Consider the following 26,000-nt stretch of genomic DNA (forward strand, 5'->3'; position numbering starts at 1 on the left):
TCATTAACTTTTTAAGGACAAGGAAATGTTGAAGCTCATCCAAATGCATCATTCAAAGACATTGCCTCATGTGCACTGATGAGCACAGCGAACCTGTCTTATGAAGTTTGCACAAAAAAGTTCTTTCATCTACTGGTTAAATTGTCTTTTTTGAGGTCCTTCACATTTTTTGCCGACACGAAATGCTAGCAAACAGGTCAGTATTGTTGGTGAGTAACTACGAGTCCTTGAGCAAGATGAATAACCCTACTTTGTCTCCAGAGATAGTCTTGATAAACGTCCTGTGAGCACGGTGTGGCAGCATGGACTCCCAACGAGTGGAGTTCGTAAGTTTATGAAAAGTCCCTTGCAAAAGATTTAAGAAAACAAATAATTCTTGATAATAACGATATATGACATTTTGAATATCACAGGGAAACCATCAGGTGGAAATGATGTTCTACTCTGTCATTATTATACATCATTATCATCACACCATGGGGAGTCAGTTCCCCACAGTAGGTAATCAGCACATAATAACTTTTCTTTTCCCACATTCTGCCTGCTTCCTATTATCAAGCATTGATAAAGACAAATCAAACATCATGCCATAAACACAAGAAATAAATGTTACAGCACCGTGCCCAATGTGTAGCAATGAGGTCCTTTGTCAGGGGTTGATGACGTCACAAACATTATCTTTGGACTGTCCTATTCAGGAAATCTCCAAATTCATGCAAGATTGAACAAATAAATACATTATATAAATAAATATTCTAATTACAATGTAAAAAACGTACATATACATTGTCTTTCTAGCTCTGTGTTCTGCAGCACACTGTCTTTTGTAGTCAATTCTGTAGCACACTGTCTTTTGCAGTCTGTATTCTGTACACTGTCACTTGGTTCCATCTTCCTTTTATCTCATAACAGTGTCCCTCTTTCTTTTATCATGTTTATCCTATAACAGTGTTCCTCTTTCTTTTATCATGTTTATCCTATAACAGCGTCCTTCTTTCTTTCATCATGTTTATCCTATAACAGCGTCCTTCTTTCTTTCATCATGTTTATCCTATAACAGTGTCCCTCTTTCTTTTATCATGTTTATCCTATAACAGTGTCCCTCTTTCTTTTATCATGTTTATCCTATAACAGTGTCCCTCTTTCTTTTATCATGTTTATCCTATAACAGCGTCCTGCTTTCTTTCATCATGTTTATCCTATAACAGTGTCCCTCTTTCTTTAAACATGTTTATCCTATAACAGCGTCCTTCTTTCTTTCATCATGTTTATCCTATAACAGTGTCCCTCTTTCTTTAAACATGTTTATCCTATAACAGCGTCCTTCTTTCTTTCATCATGTTTATCCTATAACAGTGTCCCTCTTTCTTTTATCATGTTTATCCTATAACAGCGTCCTTCTTTCTTTCATCATGTTTATCCTATAACAATGTCCCTCTTTCTTTTATCATGTTTATCCTATAACAGTGTCCCTCTTTCTTTTATCATGTTTATCCTATAACAGTGTCCTTCTTTCTTTCATCATGTTTATCCTATAACAGTGTCCCTCTTTCTTTAAACATGTTTATCCTATAACAGCGTCCTTCTTTCTTTCATCATGTTTATCCTATAACAATGTCCCTCTTTCTTTTATCATGTTTATCCTATAACAGTGTCCCTCTTTCTTTTATCATGTTTATCCTATAACAGTGTCCCTCTTTCTTTTATCATGTTTATCCTATAACAGTGTCCCTCTTTCTTTTATCATGTTTATCCTATAACAGTGTCCTTCTTTCTTTTATCATGTTTATCTATCACAGTGTCCCTCTTTCTTTTATCATGTTTAACCTATCACAGTGTCCCTCTTTCTTTTATCATGTTTAACCTATCACAGTGTTCCCCTTTCTTCATCCTACAACAAGCTAAGTGCAGTGTTGATATCTCCCGAAGCCTCCCATAGACTGGCCGCCAGCTTCCTACAGTGCTTGAGGACGAGGTCCGTTGGCACGAGTCCCACATGCACCGTCATCACCTCGTAACAGTGAACAGATCGCGGAACAAAGTTCGGGAAACAAGTTTTGATCATCTCTCTGAAAAAATAGGAAGCTCTGATAAAAGCTTTGCCATGGCTTTGGCTCTAGGTAATGCCTTAAAGAATTACTGTTGTGTTGCCGATCTCTTCTAAAATTAAATTAAGATCCGACGGTGGGAAGAGAAACTTGTTTTTTTGCAATACCTTTTCAACACAACATATTGCCATTCGGAGTCGATGGTGACAAATTGAAGCAGGGACAATATGACGTCATCAATAAAAGCATTCCAGTTATGTGCGGAGAATGACCAGGAGAGTAAAAACGGCTCTTCCAGTCTTAGTACAGCACTTCCCATCAGCGGCCATGCTTGACAGTCAATATACGTGAACCGGTGTTTTCTCTGATTTAAGTTTGGGATTACAAAGCATCCACAACTCGGATGAAAGTGACAAGGAGTTCTTTTAAAATCGGAATAACTACCGATTAACTACATATTCTTCATATGGCTTCACTGCTCTGTTATAAAGGTGTTATTTGGGGCGAACTGGTTGTGTCTTGGTGTCCGCTACATTACACTTACAAAGTATGCTAGTACCCAGTCAAAGTGTATCTCCCAGTTAGCTTGTAGAAGAGCACTTTGGGCTGGTACCTGTCACTAGGACTAGGATACATGCACACACACACACAATGGAACTTACTTGTAGAAGTTCCCTGCAATGACTCCGGGAGGAATGTTGACTTTATAGGGCTGGAAGGGCTGCTGGATTACCAATGGACTGCCCTGAAATAATAGTGTGCAGATTGTAGGTCAAGATACAAGCATGAAGAAAAGCTTTTATACTAGACCCTTTTACACCAGGCGGAGAAAGTCATTGCGGGCCCAAACAAACCTAAATATTGGCACAACGAACAAAAGATCATGAGGTGTGCGACCATGCGGTTTTTTGTTTGCTGTTTGTTTATTTTGGCCTTCAGTTGCGTCCTCCGCCCGGTGTGAGGGCCTCTCTATGATATATCGTAAGTAGTGTTGCTGGTACTGCAAGTCTGGTATCTTCAAAAGGCCTGTATGGAAACTTAGTCAAGGAAAACCAAATGTTTTCCCTATTAACAGTAACAAACAGCGACGATGATATCGTGGACTTGCTGGCACTGCGATCTGGTACCTTTCCTCCATCCAGGCCTGTACGAAAACTGAGTCGAGGACAACCAACTAGCTGGTGCTGCAAGTCAAGTATCTTTGCAAGGGCTGTTTAGAAACTTAGTTAAAGGAAAACCAAATATTTTGCCTATGAACAGTTACAAACAGCAATAGGCCCTTTTCCAGATACGCCGGTACCACCTAGTGTCGGACCAACAAACCGTCTTTACAATAGATCTTCACGGTAAAAGACGCCAGACAATGGCTCGAGAGGCATTGTCTGGCATCATTGACCGTGTAGGTCAATTGTAAAGATGGTTTGTTGGTCAGACCCTTGTCTGGTGTCTTTTACCGTGAAGATCTATTGTAAAGACGGTTTGTTGGTCTGACCCTAGGTGGTACCAGCGTATTTGGAAAATGGCCTATTGTTGTTTTTTGGATACTGAGATTATATTCTGTCATTGCCACAAAAGGCACCAAAGTAGCATTGCCTCCTAGTGGACTACCACGGCACCCTAATTCAATCACCCCGCATAGACGACTCTTCACAGTAGGCCTACTACTCTAAGTCTATTATGAAAATGAGAAATAGACCTACCGATACATCCTCAAACCAGAGGAAGTAGGAATAGGTGAAGTCACCTTCACGTTTTGACATGGATACGTAGCCTTGAGTCAGTTTACTCTGGACCCAGTCAACCATCTGCCAAATCTGAAAGTAGGAAAGTAGGATTAGGTGAAGTCACCTACATGATGAAGTGACATAGCAGCTTGTGTTCTTCGATGACCCGGACGGCAATTCTGGCTGGAGTGAAAACACCTGGCAGGTTCAACCATGCCAGACTAGCTGATGGTGAGAAGTCAGACGAAAATCAGACTCCAGTAAGTAAGTAAGTTTTACCACTTCACATCAGTACCAAAGCTGGGACATCATCTAACCAGACAGGAAAATATACAGGATGTCGAAATAAAAAGGCAGAGGCACTTCATGGGAGGCTTCACAAAAATTGCTTTAATAGGTACATGTGTAATAAACAGTGATTTTTTTCCTAATATTTTTGCAATTTTTACTAGGGGGTATAATATTACATCATTTAGGGGCACACAAATGTTTAATTTCATGGTTTTTTCAGTGTATTGGATAATGCACTCATTTGCAGAAAAAATAATTGGAAGCAAAATCTGAAAACAATGTTTTTGCCAACATTCAGAGCCACGAAAATAAAGGGGTTGTACAGTATTGTGGATTAAAACTTACACAATTTCATATTGTCAGTGATTGCACAATACTAGGCCTGGCAACTTACCAGACTTGGTGTGAGGGGTCGAAAACAACACGTTTAGTCCCTTACCTTTTCTTTGATCATGTTAATGGCATCCATCTTGTAATCTTTATTGCGCAGACTCTGGGATGGAGACCTTGCAACTTACTATCACTTACTATCAGACATAGTGTGAGGGCTCGCAAATGACATTTTTAGACCCTTACCTTTTCTTTGATCATGTTGGTGGCATCCATCTTGTCGTCTTTATTGAGGAGACTCAGGGATGGAGCAACCAGCGTATTGGACGTACGGTCGATGTAGATGAAGTGAACAAGACCAGGATAGTCTTCAATATACGTAACGGAGGTTAAGGACAACTTTGAGAACATAATCATTCGAACTGCCGCCTGGCGCTACACTGAGTCGATCACTCCATATAGTACGCTTGTTTTCTCATTATGTTTTGTGGCGTTGTTGGCTTCAGCCTTTAGACCCCCACCAAATGGGTATCATGGGGGCTGGTATTCAGTGGTTGCCATTATTTGCAGCGCATACTTCAGCCCGACTTGTGAAGGACAAAGTGGCAACTAGACGGGGGTTTGAACCCGCGACCCATAGACTAAGTTTGACCTCTCTAATCGGGACACCTCTCTATTAAGGACAGCACTTCTCAGTCCCAAGGATGTCCTTAATAGAGAGGTTCTACTGTATGTACATCTTCTAAAAGGATATGACGTCATTGTAATATTTCTCTGCGCTTTCACAACCAAGAAGTCACGATAATCGAGCAGCTTGTTCTGGAAGTGGATCTGGAGTCGCCACAGCGCGGAGACCAGCTGTCCATGTGTCTCATCCGTCATGTGGGGGCCATTCAGGTAAAGACGTCGGAACAGATCAAGCAGGCAGACGCGCAGATCATCCAAACAACTCTCCAGACTGAAGAGATAAGAATACCAGTACATCATACTGTAAGCCCAAGTCCTTCGCTATGAGATGACAGAATTTCTTTCCTGAAAAACCCACTATTATTTTGATTCATTGAGTTTTTAACAATTTCGGCAAAAAAAAGTTCTAAAAACTCTTTAAAAGAAAATCGCATGGGTGGATCACTCTCCTAAGTCATGCTATATTTGTTTCATGCCTTTTTACACATTTTTCTTCAGAATACACACTGGAATGTTAAGAAGAGTACCGGAAACTTTCTTATATTGTAGAAGACTGTCCCTGGTTCCTTTCCGTGATTTTGGAATAATTTGAATGAACCTTTTTCGATCAAATTTTGGTTGTCCGTTGTTTTGTCTACTGAGCAATTGGATAAAATCTAGCACAGTTCCATACCCAACTGGGAGCTCCTCAAGTTTAGCTTGTTCAAGCCAAGTAAGTAGACCTTGTTGCTTCACTTTGTCCCAGCGGTTGTGGATATCTCTTGCAAGGCGTTCTCCCTGTCCCTGAAAAAAGATAGTCATACGTCCAATGAATCTGCTCTAGCAGTAGGAGGCTCTTGGGCTGGCACACCATGTAATACCTTCTATCAAATCAATAATTGCATTCAAACTATATAACATTACATTCCCACTCAGGAACTTCCAATGATGGATATCTGCAATTGGGTTGGGTACCCTATAGGTGCTTTTCACCATGGTTTTTGTTGCGAGAAGCTGCGTCAAACCAGTGATGAATTTTCCTAGGGGATAAATTTTCCGGGGACGAATTTTCCTAGAGCCGTCAAACCGGTATCCTGTTGATATTTCTCTTGATAACATAATGATGCCTAACGCATGATGTAAACTAAAGTTGCTTTTGAATTAAATTTACTGCCCACTAGAAATGAACTGAAGCAGTTACCTTGAGCTTCCTGATAGCATCCGTGATTTTCTTCAGGTTGCCCTCCATGACCTCCAGGCGGTACCGTCCATGACTCTGATCCTTACTCCCGGCGGATTCCGTCAGAAACATGTTCAGCGTGTGCAGGATCTGGCACAGAATGATCGCAAGGCGTCCTCGAGTCACCTATAGATACATACGGCAAGGTTTTGAAAATAAACCAAATGGTAACCTTTCAACAATTGCAACAGGGCAATTACTTTCACAGCAAGTCATAACGTATTCTTTGATTGAGAATTCGAGTTCTATCATAACATGTAATAAGAACTGTTCTCGAGGCCAGCTGACCATCTCATAGAACAGCATATTGGAATACTTACACAGAGCTTCCCCCGGCACTCACTCAAAAAGTGGGCATGCAAAGGGGAGGCAACTTTACGAACAATGCCAGGCAATACCCGTGTTAAGCACAATCTCCGGAGCAGAGGTTAGGCTTTTGGAGATTGGATTTTGGCGGTCGGTTGTGTTAAGTATTGTAAAAACTAAAGAAGACATCCAACCATGATATTGTACACTGTTGCACTGACAACACTTCACAAACCACATTCTCTTATTGCCATTTCTTCCATATCCCATCATCTTACGGCAAAATAGCCATCTTGCACCCGGCAAAACTGATTTTCTGTCGTTGCAAATCGCATGCCATCTTCTCACAAAAACATTTGATTTCACTGAAATAATCTGCTCAGCCAGTGGATTTCTTTGGGCAGACCTCACAGGCCCTAGTTGTGACGTCACAAGGGTAAAGGATCAGTCACTCTTAACCTTGTCGGCGTGGCACAAGAACACGCTAAAATGTCTCACATTATGCATCTCGCTAGTCCTGGTGAACATACTCACCTCACTGACAACAACCAAGACAAGGCCAGGTGCAATCTCCAGGCAGTGTAGATAGTGTGGTAGAGTGCGACAGTTTGGAGCCTGGAGAAAGACTGATTTCTGGAAGAGTTCCAATCTCTCGGATGAGCCAATTGATTCGGGAGAACTTTGTTTACTACCACTGCTTTCAGCTTTCTCTGCCTGCAACAAGAGATTGGATGTTAACTTTTACACAAGCATGCCAAAAGGCTAAGGCAAGTCTTCATTTTTTTCTTGTGGAAATGTTATCCTTTTACAGTACTCACTTGCAGAAACACACCTCTAAAATGCTTATTTTTGGTCCAATTTTAAAAATTCAAAGATCCACGGAGAGAGTTGAGACAGAGATATTGCCATTCAAGCAAACAAATAAAGCATTTAGTGAGAGGAAAAAGCCCGAAATCTGCCGAAAATCAGTAATTTGACATTCCTGTTTTGCATCAGTGAGGTGCTCCTCTGAGAAGAAAATTCTAAAATATGCTTGCTGGTGGGAGAATCGAACTCTGGACATCTGGGTTACAGGGCTTACCCTTACCAAAGAGCCACGCAGCTCTTCTTGTAATAAGTTGAGTATATATTCATGTAGTAACGACAAATTATGTGTACCAAACGAACCACATAATTTTCAGTTCTATCACTTACAAGAAGAGCTACATGGTTCAAATGGCGAAAAAGGAACTGGTGCTGAAGGTCTCAAGTTTGATTCCCCTGTGGGCAGGAACATTTTTGAATATTTTTCTGGAGAGCACCGCATTGACTCACTCACTTCACCGGCTGGTATTTCTGAAGCTTCCCTGCAAAGTGGGGGGGGGGGGGGGGGGGGTTCGTGTGCTTCTGGTTGGTAGTCTGTACCCTTTCTAGCCCACTCGGCCACTCGGCAGATGCAACTTTAAGGATATTTTTACAACTATATTACCTTGAAGTCTTCAGGAATTTCAAAGGAAGCCCTCGGTGTTGAAAATCCCTCATTTGGACTTCGGTCGACTTGCTGCCCTATAATATTATAATGAGATAAATATATTAAAGGGAGACTGTAGGAGAGGGCCATAGTTGGCCACATCAAATTACACATAGTTGTCGATAGATGTCTCCACAATCACACAAGACATCAAACCTTTCATCCATGTATAAAGAATATTTTTTCAACTGTCAACCAGGGGCAAAACTATACCTCAGTCGGGGGTACAAACAAGTTTTTTCCCAGAACATTTTACTCTGAATTGTACGCCATTTGTAAATAGCCAGTACAGTAACTAGAACTGGAGTATTTTGTAGCATGACACCAACTCTTTTTTGAGTGGCTGGATTAGGTACAGGAAAAAATCACTTGACATACCAATCAATCTGCTAGCAAAAGACATTCTGAACAATACACCTGTTTTAGAGGGATTTTCATGACGGATTGATTCCGCTTTACAAAAGCGTATTCAGGTCTCGCGGAACTTGAAAACCAAATATACTCCCAATTGCAAGAAGGGAATCCTGGTGTGCGCTCCTTTGCTTGTTAGCCTGTGCTCACTGAATGAAGTACAGTGGTACCTCCCTTAGCGGACACCCCTCTATTAAGGACAACCTCTCTATTAAGGACACTAGTTTTGGTCCCAAATTGGGTGTTTACATTCAATCTCACCTCTCTAATCAGGACACCTCTTTATCAAAGACAGCACTTGGCAGTCCCAAGGTTGACCTTAATAGAGAGGTTCTACTGTATACCTGCTTCAACAGGTACTGCCTCACCAATTGCCAATGATATGATTATATATTCAAGAATCGACTGCAAATCACACACAGAGTCAAGCTGGGAATTTAAATGCACAATTTATACACTCAAATAATCAAGTACAGTAGAACCTCTCTATGAAGGCCACCCTCGGGACTGACAAGTGCTGTCCTTAAAAGAGAGGTGTCCTGATTAGAGAGGCCAAATTGAATGGAAACAACCAATTTGGGACCAAAACTAGTGTCCTTAATAGTGAGGTTGTCCTTAAAAGAGAGGTGTCCGCTAAGGGAGGTTCCACTGTACTTAGGACATTGTATCGGATGCCATGTTGGTTTAGTCAAGTTTTCAAGTTGGGCCAAACCTGGTTAATTAATTACAAGCAATGTGTTTTATTACCTGCTCTATGCTCTGGATCATGAGGCCGATCTTCGTCAATGGAGTCAACACTGTAATACTGAAACAACATAAGAAGTGCTTGAATGAAGTTATATAATACTAAAAAATGTTGCAAATTCTTAGGATTTCCAGGGATAATAGATCCTGGGTCATCACAATCCTTTGATCATTGTCATACAGTATTTTTTAAAAATTTCAGACACATCTGTTTAGGACATATTATCCACCGAATAGAATTTTCAGCTTGCCTTTTAATTGGCAATAAAGTACTCAGAGTTTCTTTCATTCAAAGGATAACAATCAAATAAGTAGTCTGGTCTCATTTATTGAGTCAACTTTTGACTCGAGTTCCCTCTTACCACCCCCCCAGAGTTTGGTTGTCTGTTCCCTGTTTTTGGTTCACGTCTGGTCCACATCATGCGATAGTAAGTCTGAGCCACCCACCTCTTCATCTAAACTCCCAGAATCCTCGTCATCTCCCTCGTCAGTACTTCCCTTTGCTTTCTCACCACGATAGTCTGTTGTCGGGGAGTCGGTCAGGCTGGAGGTTCGGTGTCTGACGCTGATTGACAGGAGGTCCTCCAGGGTGTCCTTGGTGGGAAACAGGTCTTGGATCATCAGCGTGATCAGCAGAATGTCCGACGACTGAAGCTCAAACGCATTGCGGCTGAAATATAGGTGAAGTTTTATCAGATAACACAACGGTATGTGGGGTTAGACAGTAGATCCTCTAGGGAATCTTCGATAGGGAACAGGTCTTGGATCATCAGCGTGATCAGCAGAATGCTCGATGACTGAAGCTCAAACAGATTGCGGCTGAAATATAGGTGAAGTTTTATCAGATAACACAACGGTATGTGGGGTTAGACAGTAGATCCTCTAGGGAATCTTCGATAGGGAACAGGTCTTGGATCATCAGCGTGATCAGCAGAATGCTCGATGACTGAAGCTCAAACAGATTACGGCTGAAATATAGGCGAAATTTTATCAGATAACACAACGGTATGTGGGGTTAGACAGTAGATCCTCTAGGGAATCTTCGATGGGGAACAGGTCTTGGATCATCAGCGTGATCAGCAGAATGTCCGACGACTGAAGCTCAAACGCATTGCGGCTGAAATATAGGCGAAGTTTTATCAGATAACACAACGGTATGTTGAGTTAGACAGTAGATCCTCTAGGGAATCTTCGATAGGGAACAGGTGTGGTCTCTCTAGTTTTGCCAAAACAGGTCACAGGCAATCAATATTTGGCTAAGGAGGATGCCAGGAAATCAAAACCTAGCATTGATTATCATGAGATGATCACTTCAATAGAATACGTACCTTGAAAACAGGGCCAGCAGTTTGGACTTGACGAGAAGTAGTGCGTGATGAACGTGTCTGTCTCCCGATGACCTGATCTTTGTTAGTGCCTGTTCGAGCAGTTCTAGGGCCTTGAAGTTGAGGTCTTGCGTGACACGCAGCCTTTCAACAGCCTGAAGGAGAAAGAAGATTTTAACATTGTGTTTGTAGGTTTAAAGGCCTACGCCGTTCGTTAAATTTTTTGAATTTGTAATTGAATTTGAAAACTTTCAATTGCATGAACACATACTGAACATAACTTTCAGCATTGCCTTCGTGTCGACAGATATACAAATACTATAAATACCAAGTTTCAGCAAATGTGCATGCATAATAACTGCACTAGTATTGTAACTGCATTTCTATTTTCCTGGACCACCAGTAATTATGGATGGCGTACCACTTTAAAAAGGATCATTTCCACTACAGCGGGAAAATGCAGCAGTTTGCTGTGGTGGGTGGCCATATATTCAAATGCAAAAATAGCTAACTCGGGTTGCACTCTAGTGGAATCAGCCTGATGGAGCCACTGTAATCTAGTGGCTCAGACTCTTCAGTTTAATAGCGGTCAAGAAGTTCCTGGTTCGAACCTAACAGTCGGCAAAAGACTCTGGGCAGGTCTCTTTGTTAAACTTGCCTTACTCCACCCGCGTGTATAGAAGGGTACCGTACCTGTCAGAAGTGCTCCGGTTTTGAAACATATCTTTGCTGTAAACCATTGGTCAGACTTGAAAAGTTTAGACCAGGTCAATAGAAGACTTGAAAGTATTGTACGAACTTCCCATCAATTTAAAACGTACCTCTACTCTAAAGCATTGCTCACACCTGTACAGTTTAGACCAGGTCAATAGAAGACTTGAAAGTATTGTACGAACTTCCCATCAATTTATAACGTACCTCTACTCTAAAGCATTGCTCAGACCTGTACAGTTTAGACCAGGTCAACAGAAGACTTGAAAGTATTGTACGAACTTCCCATCACTTTAAAACGTACCTCTACTCTAAAGCATTGCTCAGACCTGTACAGTTTAGACCAGGTCAACAGAAGACTTGAAATGAACTTCCATCGTTTTTCTCTCTCGGCTATTTGTCTGGGCTTGATTCTGAAGAGTGAAAAGAAATTTGAGATTTGCTGCCATCTACTAGTCAGTTATGGGCTATCCAACTCTATTCCAAGCCTGGCGGTTTACTCGTTAAGGTCTCCAACTCTCAATCCAAGGGTTGCGTGTTCAAACCCTGGTTTGGTCTGCTATTTGTCCTTCACAGGTTGCGCTCAGGTGTGCGCGAAAAGGACGGCTGCCACTGATACCCAAGAGTATGATAGTCTGTGTCAACTCAACAACTCTCTTGTGAACCCAGCGCTCTCAGCATCGGCAAAGGCAGCGATGAACAATAAATATACAGGATCAATTGGCAGCAAGTTTACGAAAACTGGGCATTCGGGATTTTAAAATAGACAAGGTGTTTTCCTATCAACCGTTATCATTTGAAACTTACTCCTCCACAACTGGACCATAGAAGAAGAATATTAACTGCTGCAGAACGTACAACTTCCTGTCCAAAAACTCCTCACTTTCTTTCCCGTCACCATTGACTACCATGTGCACCTGGCCGTGGAACTGAAGGAAAAGAATACGTGAGAATTGTCAGTTTTCACTTCTGTAGCCACACAGCCTGCAAGAAGCTGAAGGTTTGTTAGGTTGAGACAGTCCTTTCCAACTTAGCAGCTTGTTGGGACACCAAACTGAACTGATACAATGCAAGATGACACAAAAACCCTCTGAAATACATTAAAAGTCAATAAAAGTGAAACTATTGATTTTTTCAAAGTATCAAGCACATATTTCTCACCCGTTTTATAACAAAGATTAATCCATTTTCCAATTTGATCGAGGCATAAGGATTCTTGGTGTGTGCGACCATAAAATTCTGCGAGTTGATGATACTGGAGAATATCTGGACAGCAGCGTCGAGGTTGATCGGCTTGTGCAGGTCAGTGGCCTGAAAGAGGCAATAGACATAATTCTAAGGACGCCACTCTTGGTCTCTCTACCTAGTAATAGAAATTCACAAAATACGCCTTTTCACCTTTGAGACGAACTGCTTAAATTAGTGGACCAAATTTTAACCAACAATGAATAAAACAGTGGCAGTCATTTCATTTGACAATCTACAAGCATTTTTACACATTTCTACACAAATATTCAACATTGTCCATTTCGTAAACTTCGCTGTTCAGCAAAACCGAAAATGACTGGCAACTTTCAAAAGTTGTCATGATCATAGGATGACGGTTGCCAATTTTGGCAACTCTGTCTCTTGGCCATAATGCATTCAGCATGATTTTCAATTCGTCGAAATCAGTATGTTTGTGTATGTGAAAATGACAACAATTTACATAGCATGCATCTGTGTTGAGGGGTGGAATTGGTTAGCAAGGACATAAACAAGGTATCGTATATTGTAACGCTTTTGAATGCCATTTCAGCCATGAGAAAGTGATATGAATTTGGTGCAGTAGCGGCTCTCTTGTGACCTCACAAACAATTAATTCACAATTTCCAGCTGACGCATCCTGGCTTTAATGACCCCCTAAGTATGATTTGATACATGTGCAGGCCAAATTTCATTGGGAACCAGGATAGGTAAGGCACTTTTTTAAAAACCAGATGTCAGGACAGGTTCTCCCGGGCCCATAGTCAATAGACAAGTTTGTTTGGGCGCTGCCGCTGACCAATGATGTGTTTCACCCGGAACAAATCAACAAAGGGTACAGTAGCTTTAATGGCACTGTTAGAAGTCGGCTAAGGCCTTCTGTTCTGACGTGTTCTGAGTGTGCGCATTTGCTTTGTTTTGGCTCTGAAAAAGACCGATTCATCTTTGCTGAAAAGGCCTAGCTCTGACTCATTGAACGAGTCATGTGCGTTTTTCCAATAGGACCTTTTCCAGATCTTCTTATCCTTATAATGATCGGGTTCCTTTCGGGACGTAATTGATCATATGGTGCTGTGTGCATGCGGAGCGAAGTGGTCCGACTTTGAGAGATAGAGTCCACGCAAGCTACTCATGTTTCTCACTTGGTGGGGTCTTAGCTTGCCCTGGCATAGACACCAGGTACAAGGAACCTCGGTTCTGAGTCTCATTCGAAGGACTGTGAAGAGCCAGGAATTTTAGTTCCTTGAAAGCCACGCCGGTTCATCCAGACATACCATCCTGGGTTCTCCCCGGGATCGAACCCGGGCCCTATTGCGTGGTGGCCAGCAGTGTAAACCACTAGGCCATGAGGCTCCCCTCCCAGATACGCCGGTACCACGGGACGACATAACAAACCACCTTTACAATAGGTTTTTACCATCGATGAGGCAAGACCAATGCCTCTCTAGCCATTGTCTGGTGTCTTTTACTATGAAGATCTATTGTAAAGATGGTTTGTTTTGCTAACTCTAGGTGGTACTGGCATATCTGGCAAAGGGCCTATTACAAGGCCTTGCCTTGCCTGCCTTGTTGATCCTTTATCTATAAAAGGCTGCCCTTAAGCATTCTGATGTGGTCAGATCGTACACATTTGTTTTATTTGGGTTATGATTTGTATTGGTCAAAATCGTCTATTCCCATCCTCTTAAGGCCTATTTTATGTGTATTTACATGAATGCATGTACATTCATGATGCTATACACAGCACAGGAACTGCATGCCCTGATAAAAAGATTTAAAACTGACCTGAATCAGGCCACTTTCGAGTGCCTGGCTATTCACATGATTTCTAAAGGCACTATCCGCCCAGATAAAAACAATGTCATTCTTCGCGTTGAAAACTAAGATGCCTTTCATTTAGAAAATGATAAAAATAGAAAAAGTGCGAAATTTGGAGCACATGGACGCGGCCATTTTGAACAATCACATGACAAACTTTAACAGATCAAACTACTCGATCAGTTGCGAATGAAGTGCAAATATGCTGTGCAAAGTGACTATCGATCGACTCGTTCGATCTAAAATTTGACAGTTGCAGTGACTTGAACCTTTGCAAAATGTCTCAGATTCCCAGCTTTTCCACGTGGTACAGCACGTTGGTGAACTTTAGGAAGAATCCCTCAGCTTATCTGAGTGGAAAGAAACTCAGTGGCAGCAACTTTGTACTTGATGTATTGCAGGTAGGCATGGTCAGGGCCTGTACTGAGTTACTGTAGTGTAATGTATTGTAGGCCTAAGTCTAAGTGTAATAAATTACTGTAACTTCATCTTCGACACAAATGAAAAAAACCGCCACTGTAACTGTTCAATCCATACGACAATACAACACTTAAAGGGAACTGGAACCGCCAAGCCAGTTCGTATGACCTCGTTTTCATTTCCCGCGTATCGGGTGATCAGAACGAGGCATGAATGAAAAAAGGCGCCTAGCTGTCAATCATTGAGTGACGTCACTACTATAGAATTTACTACGAAAACTCATGAATGAAAGATCACATGACTCACGTGATTCTCACATGATTCTCAATAATAACAAATTGAACTGCGCATGCTCGGGCACTGGGGGCGGAGCTACAAATCTAAACTCGAATAGGAAGTTGGAAGTTTGACTTTCTCGGGTGGTGAAAGTCGAAAAGTTGAATAAATCGCTCGGCGGTTCCAGTTCCCTTTAAGAAATTGGCCCGGAAGTCAGGCGACGGTACGTTTTAGACAATGGGAGGCTGCTAAAAATAAATGTGGAATCGAGAATGATTGCACCCTCGCTTTGCCAGTTGGCAGATTCCACATTTTTGCAGTCTCCCATTGTCTAAAATGTACCGTCGTCACTTCCAGGCCAACTTCTAAGTCACGTGTCGTATAAGCCTTGGCCTGGGCGCACACTCAGAACACGTCAGAAGGCCTAAGCCGACTTCGGACAATGCCATAAGCCGTGACGGTGACCCTTCATTCAAGGTGAAACGCATGACTGGTCGGCGCCAAAACAAACCTCTTCGGATCAAACTAGGCTACGTTATTTCTGATCGGGATTGTGAATTTTATTTTTAACCCCGTAATTGAGCAAGAGTAAAAGTAATGGAAAAAAGAATGGCAAAATACCATTGATCGGGAGTCGAGTGTGTGTGGTAGGCCTACCCGTAAGACTGCAAAAAAACAGTAGGGCCTAGGAGTAGGATGTTAAAGCCAAGGAGATATTGGTTAGAGGTATAACTAATTGTGTGCGGGCAATGGTAACAAAATGCATTGTACCTGAGGGATCATAAAGGCAATAAGAAAGCACTGAAAGAGCAATAAGGTCTTTGAGGCAATGACATTGACAGGGCAATGGAAAAGCAATGTCCATTGCCCCGGCCCTTTATAAGTTTTGTCAAAATTGGACCATGCAGTTGGTGTTGAATTCTTTAGCCCCAAATACAAAAGGGAATCTTGAAAAAGTGTATCAGTAAGAAACTACATTGTTTCACCAGACTGTCAAAGAAGCTGAATAGCCTTAGCTGTTTACCTATATAGTGACACTATCGCCCTTTTCAATCATCAGAATAATTTATCACAATTTCAGGAACTCTGCCAGGAGAATGTTCATGCTGATATCAAGACGCATCTCTTGATCTTGCTGCAAGAGTATTCAGTGTTGTTGTTTGCTGAGTCGCATGAAAGGTGAGCATTGTTGATTTTGCTGCCGGAATATTCAGTGTCTGTTGTTTACTGAGTCACATAAAGTTCCTTTTGGACTGGTTACTCTACCGACCAAGTGTCATCAAGGGACAGTCCTCCAGGAATAGTCACCCTAAATTTGAGTAATTGCATCCTCCATGATGTAAGGCCTTGAATTTAAAAATTATGAGAGCACCACTTTTAAAGCCATTTTGGTCTTGGGTACTGAAAAATGTGAGAGAAGATATGAGAGGGCACAAAGGCCATTTTGTAGGACACCGATTGCCGTGGCAGTGGTGGCAGTGGTTAAACTTGCAAAATCACGAAAGGGAAAAAGTATTTAAAAAATGGGATTTTGGGGGGGGGCCTACAGATGTATATCGAGGTGATTTCTACTTTCTTGGCTGCAGCATTGAGACAACCGTTGGCACCCTGCAGACCCTCTACCAACAGACTTGCAGGCATTCTGGGCTGGAGACCTTCCATGGTCAGATCCTCATCACAATCACAACTATTCTCCTCTCTTGTGACCAACTGGTGAGTATCACAATAAAGCTTAGAGGACTTGGCGTAACTTCAGAAAAGTGGGGATGTCAGGCTAGCTTTGTGAACTTAGTGAGCCTTTGCCCTACCAATTTAGATACGCAACATTTGTCTGTGGCCACCGGATGCCGAAAGTGCTTGCAATTTTTCTCAAATTATGCTAAAAATTGTGAGGAAAAAAATTGAGTTAATATCAGTCAAATTCCGCCATGATGTTGTCAATCACGTTCTCTTATGCAAATCGACATTGATGAAAAAGTGGTTACTGCTAATTTTCACTTGCCTTCCTACATGTGCACCTATCGTAACTGCTTTCAGGAGCACCAGCCAACGTTGTTTTGTGGATTTGTCGACATATTACTGGATGTGGTGTCAAAGGTGAACCAGGTTGGCCAGTCAACTCGAGCCATGGCCTGCCTATGCTTAGAGGAGATTGAGTCTCTCTATCCTGTAAGTTGTTGCGAGAGGACGGAAGATTTGGCATAGACACGGTGTCAACTCCTTGTCATAACTTGTGCCACTGACACTTCTTCATCCGTAGTTCCTTAGGGACTGAGCCAGCTCGTGAAACGTTTACAATACGCTGAAAGTATGGAAATTCATCTTGCAGAATCTCTGTTGCAAATACTGAATCATAAAAACTTCTTTTAAGACAGTAAGACAAACTTATGTAAGCAAACTTATTTCAAGCCCTGCAACCCCCACTCCTGCCCGTTGTCAGAAACCCTGCTGGCCCTGAGTTAAAATGATAAATTTTTCTGGCCAAGTGAATGTGAAAAGTCTGTTTGACTATGAGACAACTTAAGACTCTTACTTTCTGATTTCTGACGAGACGAACATTACAAAGTACCTACAAAGTCAAGCTGGTGCTCATATTACAATATTTCAGAACACCAGAAACAAATCTAAAATAACAGATAGGAGTGATGTGATTTCATCATATTGCAGGGCATCTTGAGCCACAAACTTGACCATTTCTACCAGATGTGTCAACTTGAGATGACGTTCTCTTGCCAGAACTACATGACACTGCTTGTCACATGCCTCAGGAATGCAGTCAGGAAGTTACAGAGTGGTCAGTCTGGGTGAGGATCAGTATCTCCATTTAATGACCAATGAAGTAATTTATAAAGCGTTATCAACAAGCTGTCAGCTGCCCTATCACCTTCCACACTACAGTTTGTTTCCATCCCAGGTCCAGGTTCCCTCCAAAATGGAAAAACTAATAATCCAACAGAATGATCAGGTTTTTCTGAATTGTATTCTGAGTGATCACCTCCGTGCAGTGATCGTTATTGACGTACAGATCATTGCTTTGGCAACGTGCTGCTTGGAGCTTGACTACACTATGACAACACTGGCAAAAGCTATTTGGGGTGGCGTAGAGTGCAAAAATTGGATACATTCGGACAACAAGTGACATCTTCCTTGGTTGGCTATGCAATATTGTGTGTTCGTTTCTGCTGAATTTTATTTTTTTGAATACTAATTTAGAGATAGATTTGAAAATAATGCCAATGGCTTTTGTTATTGTATTCCTGTTACTTTCCAGTGTTGACGATCGGAGTCTGACGGATTTGTTATGCAATAGGAAAGAGCCACTAAAACCTCTCATTCTCCCTCAGGATTTACATTCTCTCAAATTACACATGAAGGTAAGGCACTGACCCTTGAATTCCAAGTAATTCTGAACTTTTAACTTTCAAGATTTTTCTTAAGAAATCTTCCTTAGTTTTCAAACGTTTCTCGGAGTTTTCCTAAAATTACCCTTAATTTGGCTTGGAAAAATTTCAGGGGGAGGGGCGCTCGTAAATTTCGTCAGGTAGTCGGTTCTATCCATTCCTTCTATTTGATTATTGCATTGTTTCAGTTTCATTCCACGCCAGCCAAACAACTGCCTGGCAACGTTGACACCCGAGAGTTGAAGAGAGCTGTCTCATTCCTGATGGACCACACGCAGACTTTGACCGGAGCGAGCCACTTCCAAATGCTCTGTCAGCTTGTCGATGTGGTCAAAATGACACCACAGTTTTCATCTTCAGTAAGTTGGGGCCAAGGGGAGGTATTTGTCTCTCATTCCTGATGGACCACACGCAGACCTTGACTGGAGCAAGCCTCTTCCAAATGCTCTGTCAGCTTGTCGATGTGGTCAAAGTGACACCACAGTTTTCATCTTCAGTAAGTTGGGGCCAAGGGGAGGTATTTGTCTCTCATTCCTGATGGACCACACGCAGACCTTGACTGGAGCAAGCCTCTTCCAAATGCTCTGTCAGCTTGTCGATGTGGTCAAAGTGACACCACAGTTTTCATCTTCAGTAAGTTGGGGCCAAGGGGGGGGGAATTGTCTCTCAATCCTAATGGACCACACGCAGACCTTGACTGGAGCGAGCCACTTCCAAATGCTCTGTCAGCTTGTCGATGTGGTCAAAGTGACACCACAGTTTTCATCTTCAGTAAGTTGGGGCCAAGGGGAGGTATTTGTCTCTCATTCCTGATGGACCACACGCAGACCTTGACTGGAGCAAGCCTCTTCCAAATGCTCTGTCAGCTTGTCGATGTGGTCAAAGTGACACCACAGTTTTCATCTTCAGTAAGTTGGGGCCAAGGGGGGGGGAATTGTCTCTCAATCCTAATGGACCACACGCAGACCTTGACTGGAGCGAGCCACTTCCAAATGCTCTGTCAGCTTGTCGATGTGGTCAAAATGACACCACAGTTTTCATCTTCAGTAAGTTGGGGCCAATTACTTGTCTCTCATTCCTGATGGACCACACGCAGACCTTGACTGGAGCAAGCCTCTTCCAAATGCTCTGTCAGCTTGTCGATGTGGTCAAAGTGACACCACAGTTTTCATCTTCAGTAAGTTGGGGCCAAGGGGGGGGGAATTGTCTCTCATTCCTGATGGACCACACGCAGACCTTGACTGGAGCAAGCCTCTTCCAAATGCTCTGTCAGCTTGTCGATGTGGTCAAAGTGACACCACAGTTTTCATCTTCAGTAAGTTGGGGCCAAGGGGAGGTATTTGTCTCTCATTCCTGATGGACCACACGCAGACCTTGACTGGAGCAAGCCTCTTCCAAATGCTCTGTCAGCTTGTCGATGTGGTCAAAGTGACACCACAGTTTTCATCTTCAGTAAGTTGGGGCCAAGGGGGGGGGAATTGTCTCTCAATCCTAATGGACCACACGCAGACCTAGACTGGAGCGAGCCACTTCCAAATGCTCTGTCAGCTTGTCGATGTGGTCAAAGTGACACCACAGTTTTCATCTTCAGTAAGTTGGGGCCAATTACTTGTCTCTCATTCCTGATGGACCACACGCAGACTTTGACCGGAGCGAGCCACTTCCAAATGCTCTGTCAGCTTGTTGATGTGGTCAAAATGACACCACAGTTTTCATCTTCAGTAAGTTGGGGCCAAGGGGAGGTATTTGTCTCTCATTCCTGATGGACCACACGCAGACCTTGACTGGAGCAAGCCTCTTCCAAATGCTCTGTCAGCTTGTCGATGTGGTCAAAATGTAACCAGTTTTCATCTTCAGTAAATGATGGCCTCGGGTGAGGTAGGCCAGGGGTAATTGTTTCTCATTGCTGATGAAGCACTCTCAGACCTTGACCAGAGTGAAACCAGAATTTGGTTGAATTTGGTTGCATTTCACAGGATGGCTGAACTTCAGCATAGATTGATATCTGATGACATCACGAAGATTTGTAAATATGTTCCGCATGCATCGTAGCTGCTCTTCACCATGGTTTTCATTGAAAAACCTGCGACACCCGATATCCTGTTTATATTTTTCTTAATAACATAATGATGCTTAACCCGTGATGTTCAGTGACTTTTGTACCAAATTCGTATTCGGGTTGTATTCTAAATGTCCCGCAAGTCATGAGGCAGGCGACAAAGGTGAATATAGCATTGATAGCGTGACGTTGAAATTGATACGTCATGCCGATGCCGTTTGAGAGGTGTTAGGCAGTTGGAGGCTGGCAGCGAATCATCTTTTGCGTGACACAGAATGTCGTCATTTTGTCAACAAAGATGTCCATCTATTCCTAAAATAGGTGTATCACCAAACACGATTCACGATCAAAGGCTTTGCTCAACGTTAATTTGTTTTCCTTGCAGATTTTTAAACCTCATCTCCTGCGTTTCTTGTCGACTCTCGACCTGCCACTCTTCTACCTCGTCTTTTACCTCCGCCTCCATTTTGGCTCCGATCTGTTCAGCGGAACGGAACGTGATACGCTGCTGAAACACCTGCTCGTTTCCATCCACCATCCGGCGCTATCCATTCCTCACAGATTGATGTTGTTTGATTGGCTGTTACACTTCCCGCAGGATTCAGGCGAGGTGAGTTTTAAAAACATCTTAACACTGTCAGGGTCAGCGTTTTGCCCCCCAACACCCTGTTTTCAGGACCCCAGGGAAAAATATGTTACTGATTGCTCAATAAGGTTTTTCGCAATAGCTTCCCCAAATCCAGAGCTTGCTGAATCAACAGAGAAACTGTTACTATGCCCTGTAGTTGTAGTTATACTTTCTGGTTGAACAGTGACAAAAAGTGACCAAATTGAGACTGATATAAAAAACAACACTACAACGTTGTATGAAAGAGACGACGTTTCGGATATTTTGATTCCTTTTTCAAAGTCTCAAAAAGTGACCAAATTGACCACCCATTTTCAGCAACCCCCAACCCTCCCAAAAAACTGTCAGAATTTTTATACGACTGATTTCAAGGCAGAAAATGATTCAGTTCCTTCATCACTCTGAAGATGGCATATCTGGTTGCCTTTAGAGAACTAACGGGCAGCAGGATGGTATTTTTGTCCGGAAAAGTGAAAGAATTTGTTGTTTTGGGTGAATCACCACGGATTGGGTTGCCCGAATTCATCGTCCTTCCTCAACGCTGCTTGTTTTTGCAGGTACCACCCGAGGCATGCGTCCCATCTGAGCTGGACTACACACAATATGCAGCATTCTTTCCCACCGTGTTCGACAGTGCTGAGATCAAATTGATTAAGCTGTCAATACTTAGTATGTGTTTCACTCCTGGAGAGCAGCCTGGTGAGATTTTTTCATTGGTATCAAAATGAAATGGTATACTAACGTTTTTCAGGACACTGGGTGATAATAGAAGACTTACATCTGCTGGATTGTGTTCGGCTGACTTCATATCAATATTTTGACTTTCTAGAAATGTTGGTGTTTCTCACACAATTCCACACATGCGGGTACAGGCATTGGTATCACAGGGCTCGAGATAAAAAGGTGTCTCTTGATGCATGAAAGTGAAACTTGGCCCAGGACCCTCAGTATTGAAAGTATTTACTTGATACCTGTGGCAAGACTCCCAAATTTTGTCAAAACTTGATTTGTGTCCTAATCTGATGTAGAATGTCTGGCACAAACTGTGTTTTGAGCCAAGGAAATGCAGAAAAAATCTGTTTGATCATGTTTGATCTTTATTTTAGACTCTGTGACCGCTACATTGATGGGATGTCTTGTTTGCCTACATAAACCTGTCCATTATGGTGTGACAGGAAAGACTGCAGTGGTGCTATTTAGAGTCCTCTATCAATTCTACGTCCGTCATGAACAGACTGCTCTAGCCAAGGATCTGGAGAGGTATGGGCTTCATACACACTTCTGCTCTGGTAGACTTAGTTTGGGGCTGTTAAAATACAGTAGAACCTCTCTATTAAGGACACCCACGCGACTGACAAGTACTGTCCTTAGTAGAGAGGTGTCCTGATTGGAGAGGTCAAATTGAATGGAAACAACCAATTTGGGACCAAAACTAGTGTCCTTAATAGAGAGGTTGTCCTTAATAGAGAGGTGTCTGCTAACAGATGTTCCGCTGTACAGTAAAACCTCCCAAAGCGAACACCTCTAAGGACACCTATAAGGAAATCCTCTCTATTAAGGACGCTACTTTTGATCCCAAATTGGTCGTTTCCACTCCATTTGACCTCACGGTTTAGGACACCTCTCTATCAAGGACCGTCCTTGTCAGTCGCGAGCGTGTCCTCAATAGAGAGGTTCTCCTGTATTCCTATTTTCCTTTTAGTTGGGTCTATTCTCGGATTGGGGGGTCAAACAAAAATGGCTAGTCCTTGAAGAGCTGGGCAAGACCATTATTAACTTAGCGTTTCATGTTTTCTTCCAGGTTTATTTTGGGTGTTGTGTTGGAGCAGCCCAAGTTCGTGCCATACATCCTTGATTTTATTCAGTGTGTCCGCAAATACAAGCCTTCCAGGTAAGTCGGGGAAATTATGATATGTGATGGACATGCCTTGATATCTGTCATTGTTTAGTTTTTAGCTCAGCTGAAAAGCTGAGCTATTCATATGAGTAAATGGTAGAATGAGTGTCCGTCTGTCTGTCTGTCTGTCTGTCTGTCTGTCTGTCCGTTAAACAGGCACGTTTCAAAACTATGGCGGATAGGCGATAGATTTTCCCTCTGAGGCGTTGAGACCCTTCAGGACTCCTGAATAGACCAAATGTGGGTCCGGCAGGATGTCCGGCAGGTGGCACCGAGCGAAATTTTCCAAAAACTTTTCCAGCAGCTGATTTCTCAGTTGGGGATTATGAATCAAATCTAATTTTATAGAGCAAAGCTTTCTCTTTCATTATCAATAGGCGTAGTTCATGAATTTCTCACCAGGTGGTGTTACTGGCGCAATTTAGTGAGCACCCCCCAAGAAGAGCATTTTAAATTTCGCGCGAGTTATCCCACGTCCAATCACACATGCAGCGAACGTCACGTCTCGAGTCTGCGCAGTTCAGACGTAAGGAGACCATGCTATGGAATAGATCGCGTTCTGTCAATTCAGAGGTAAGTTCTCATTAAATTCACAATTTCATAGGCGATAATATTTGGCTGCTTGTGTTATTGCATGTTGATGACATTAGGGAAGGCTTGGATTGTTTAATTGGATGTGATTAATTTGAAATAGTTCGTCGACGATCGTTGAAAAACGATCTGCGAAATGCAGCTTGGTTGGTCTGACTGAGAAACGATGTCAAAGTCCGGCTTTAAATCATGGATTTCTCAACAAATAACTCTTGTCACATAGCAGAACTAATGTGAATAAACAAGACAATAATAAACATCGTTCTGATATCATCGGGTAAGGTTGCCAATGTACATAAACAGTGTAATTGAGGATCGACGCCAGCGATTTGAAATGTCAACAAACAATAAATGCGATATGATACACACTGACACTTGCACACTGTACATAGCACAATGCTTCAAACGGGGCCGATTCATCACTCTTATCACAATGTATTCCCAATCATATCAATGAACTTCCTTGATCATTCGGCCCTAGCGCCTTATCAGTTGTTGTTGGCCTTGTATTTGATATAAAACTTGGCTAGCTTACCTATTCTATCAAAATTAAAATGTTATCTCCTCATCATGTTTTGCAGGACAGGAATGATCTGCAGCTGCATTTGAACATATTTGGTGACCACATCTCAAAGATGACCAAGAGAGAGGATCGAGCTATGACTTTGCACATCCCATCGACTTCGGTGTTCACCAGTGCAATCATCAGAAGAGCCAGGCAATTCTAGTATTCAAGTATTTCATTCTGTAATACTTACCTCAAAATTTACTAAATAAAGAAAACCGCATGTGGCAGTTGGTTAAAAAAATCAAGTCTATCTGTTTAAAGTTTTTACTTGCTATCATTATTATCAACATTTCAATGGTGGCATTCTGCTAAGGTTTGTTAAGAGTTTCACTTGACTTAAGCAGGGTGTGCACTAGTAAAATATTAGCAACATTTTACCAACATTTTACCAACATTTTACCAACATTTTACCAACATTTTACCAACATTTTTACAACAATTTTGCAACAAGCCCTTCAAGGCCCTGTGTTCACTAGCAACAAAATTGCAACAAATTAGCAACATTTTTACAACATGTTGGTAAATTGTTGCAAACTTTTTAGTGGGAACAAAGGGAAATAGGTATTTTGGAGGGAAAATGGATGATTCCAAGGAGAGAAGATGTGTTTTGAGTGCTTCTGCAGCAATTTTAGCTGTCATTGTTGAGAGACGGAAGAGGCGGCGAAATAACCAAAGAGAATATGGACCAGGCCCTGGATCAAAATGAGGGTGGATGATGGGGCATACCACTGCCTGTTAAGGCCGCGTATCCATAGGGTATGCCCTTGTGTAGTGTGGCGTTATGGCGTAACAGCCTTGTGACCTGGCACTATGCCCTGAGTCTCCATTGGATATTCCTTTTTGGTCATGTAGGCCTTTGTAGTCCTCATTTCGCAGCGGTCAATCGCGTTTATCCGCACGCTGTCATTATTTCAGAAGACAATTTCTTATGAATATTGAAAATGAAAATACAAGTAACTTGTATTTTCACTTGCAACATCAAATTGACATGTACATGTATATAAAACCTGACTTTTAAGCAACAAATTACAGGTTCGTGCTTGTTATGATAATCATCAGTTTCGGGGTCCCAGAGTAGTTCCCGTTGATGAACCTCTTGAATTAATTTCGCCTCAGACATTGCTTCCGTGTTGTTCACTCGCAAAAGAATGGACATGTTCAATCCCAATATGGGCCTATATTCCCAATCCACAGTGCATATATGCCCGCAATGTGACACGGTATAACCTATGGGAACGATCAATAACACCAACGAAGGTTCATTGTCCGTGTGGCGCGCCAGGCGGTAAAAAGGGAATGTTGTGCAGGGCACGGAACAGCCTATGGATACGCAGCCTAAAGGAGTTGCGGCTGACTGACAAGCCGTCACACAAAAACTCCTAGAAAAGGTTTCATCACCCTACGAAGCAAGACACCCACTTGAGAGTTGCTATACCTGCTTCTTGTTCAAGTCACATGAACTCCGGTAGATCACATGACGCAAATCCTATTTCTGATTGGCTGAAGAGTTTGCAACATTTTTACAACATGCAACAAAGAATTGCATTGCATTTAATTTGCAACAATTTTACAACATGTTGTAAGACGCGTTTTGCTCTGTACACACTACGCAACATTTTTGCAACATTTGTTGCAACTGGAAATGTAAAAATATTGCTAATATTTTACTAGTGTACACAGGCCTTTAGGCAATAATAGAGTTGGGTAGAGCATTTTGTTAATGTTACCCTTTTAGTTAGGGAAACTGGTGCCTTCTGCATTAGGTGGACCCCACTTACTCATCTGTCAGAC

General features: G+C 42.2%; 2 protein-coding genes and 1 long non-coding RNA gene across 3 annotated transcripts in view; 2 read left to right on the top strand and 1 right to left on the bottom strand.

Moving 5' to 3' along the window:
- Positions 1–373: 373 nt before the first annotated feature.
- Positions 374–14,504, bottom strand: LOC135486615 (BLOC-3 complex member HPS1-like). Its single transcript, XM_064769552.1, has 16 exons — positions 14,337–14,504; positions 12,468–12,617; positions 12,114–12,235; positions 11,611–11,719; positions 10,599–10,750; positions 9,718–9,940; positions 9,274–9,331; positions 8,074–8,150; positions 7,140–7,319; positions 6,261–6,425; positions 5,754–5,863; positions 5,148–5,351; positions 4,640–4,772; positions 3,749–3,862; positions 2,711–2,793; positions 374–2,069 (listed from the first exon to the last, which is right to left on the bottom strand). Exons 1-16 carry the CDS (start codon positions 14,445–14,447, stop codon positions 1,892–1,894), a joined length of 2,169 nt encoding a protein of 722 aa, XP_064625622.1. The 5' UTR covers positions 14,448–14,504; the 3' UTR covers positions 374–1,891.
- Positions 14,505–14,562: 58 nt separating this feature from the next.
- The window catches only part of LOC135485930 (AP-5 complex subunit beta-1-like), a 31,374-nt gene continuing 19,936 nt past the window's right edge, over positions 14,563–26,000 (top strand). Inside the window, exons 1-11 of the mRNA XM_064768326.1 lie at positions 14,563–14,770; positions 16,147–16,244; positions 16,652–16,778; positions 17,103–17,234; positions 17,733–17,869; positions 18,337–18,439; positions 18,655–18,825; positions 20,911–21,135; positions 21,711–21,852; positions 22,260–22,413; positions 22,955–23,044. Of these exons, the coding sequence (XP_064624396.1) occupies positions 14,648–14,770; positions 16,147–16,244; positions 16,652–16,778; positions 17,103–17,234; positions 17,733–17,869; positions 18,337–18,439; positions 18,655–18,825; positions 20,911–21,135; positions 21,711–21,852; positions 22,260–22,413; positions 22,955–23,044 (1,502 nt within the window). The 5' untranslated portion in view covers positions 14,563–14,647. The remainder of the gene's footprint in view (positions 14,771–16,146; positions 16,245–16,651; positions 16,779–17,102; positions 17,235–17,732; positions 17,870–18,336; positions 18,440–18,654; positions 18,826–20,910; positions 21,136–21,710; positions 21,853–22,259; positions 22,414–22,954; positions 23,045–26,000) is intronic.
- On the top strand, positions 23,386–24,454 carry LOC135485932 (uncharacterized). The gene is made up of 2 exons (XR_010446660.1): positions 23,386–23,623; positions 24,223–24,454. It is a non-coding gene; the product is annotated as an uncharacterized LOC135485932 (long non-coding RNA).

The sequence above is a fragment of the Lineus longissimus genome, chromosome 4 (genome assembly GCF_910592395.1).
Source record: "Lineus longissimus chromosome 4, tnLinLong1.2, whole genome shotgun sequence".
Lineage (NCBI taxonomy): Eukaryota > Metazoa > Nemertea > Pilidiophora > Heteronemertea > Lineidae > Lineus > Lineus longissimus.

Excerpts from the sequence above, each read along its gene's own strand:
- LOC135486615 (XM_064769552.1), bottom strand. The coding sequence starts at position 14,447 with ATGAAAGGCATCTTAGTTTTCAACGCGAAGAATGACATTGTTTTTATC. Across the intron at positions 6,426-7,139 it reads TCTTGGTTGTTGTCAGTGAG|GTGACTCGAGGACGCCTTGC; the intron begins GTGAGTATGTTC and ends ATGTATCTATAG. Across the intron at positions 5,352-5,753 it reads CTTGAGGAGCTCCCAGTTGG|TCTGGAGAGTTGTTTGGATG; the intron begins GTATGGAACTGT and ends TTATCTCTTCAG.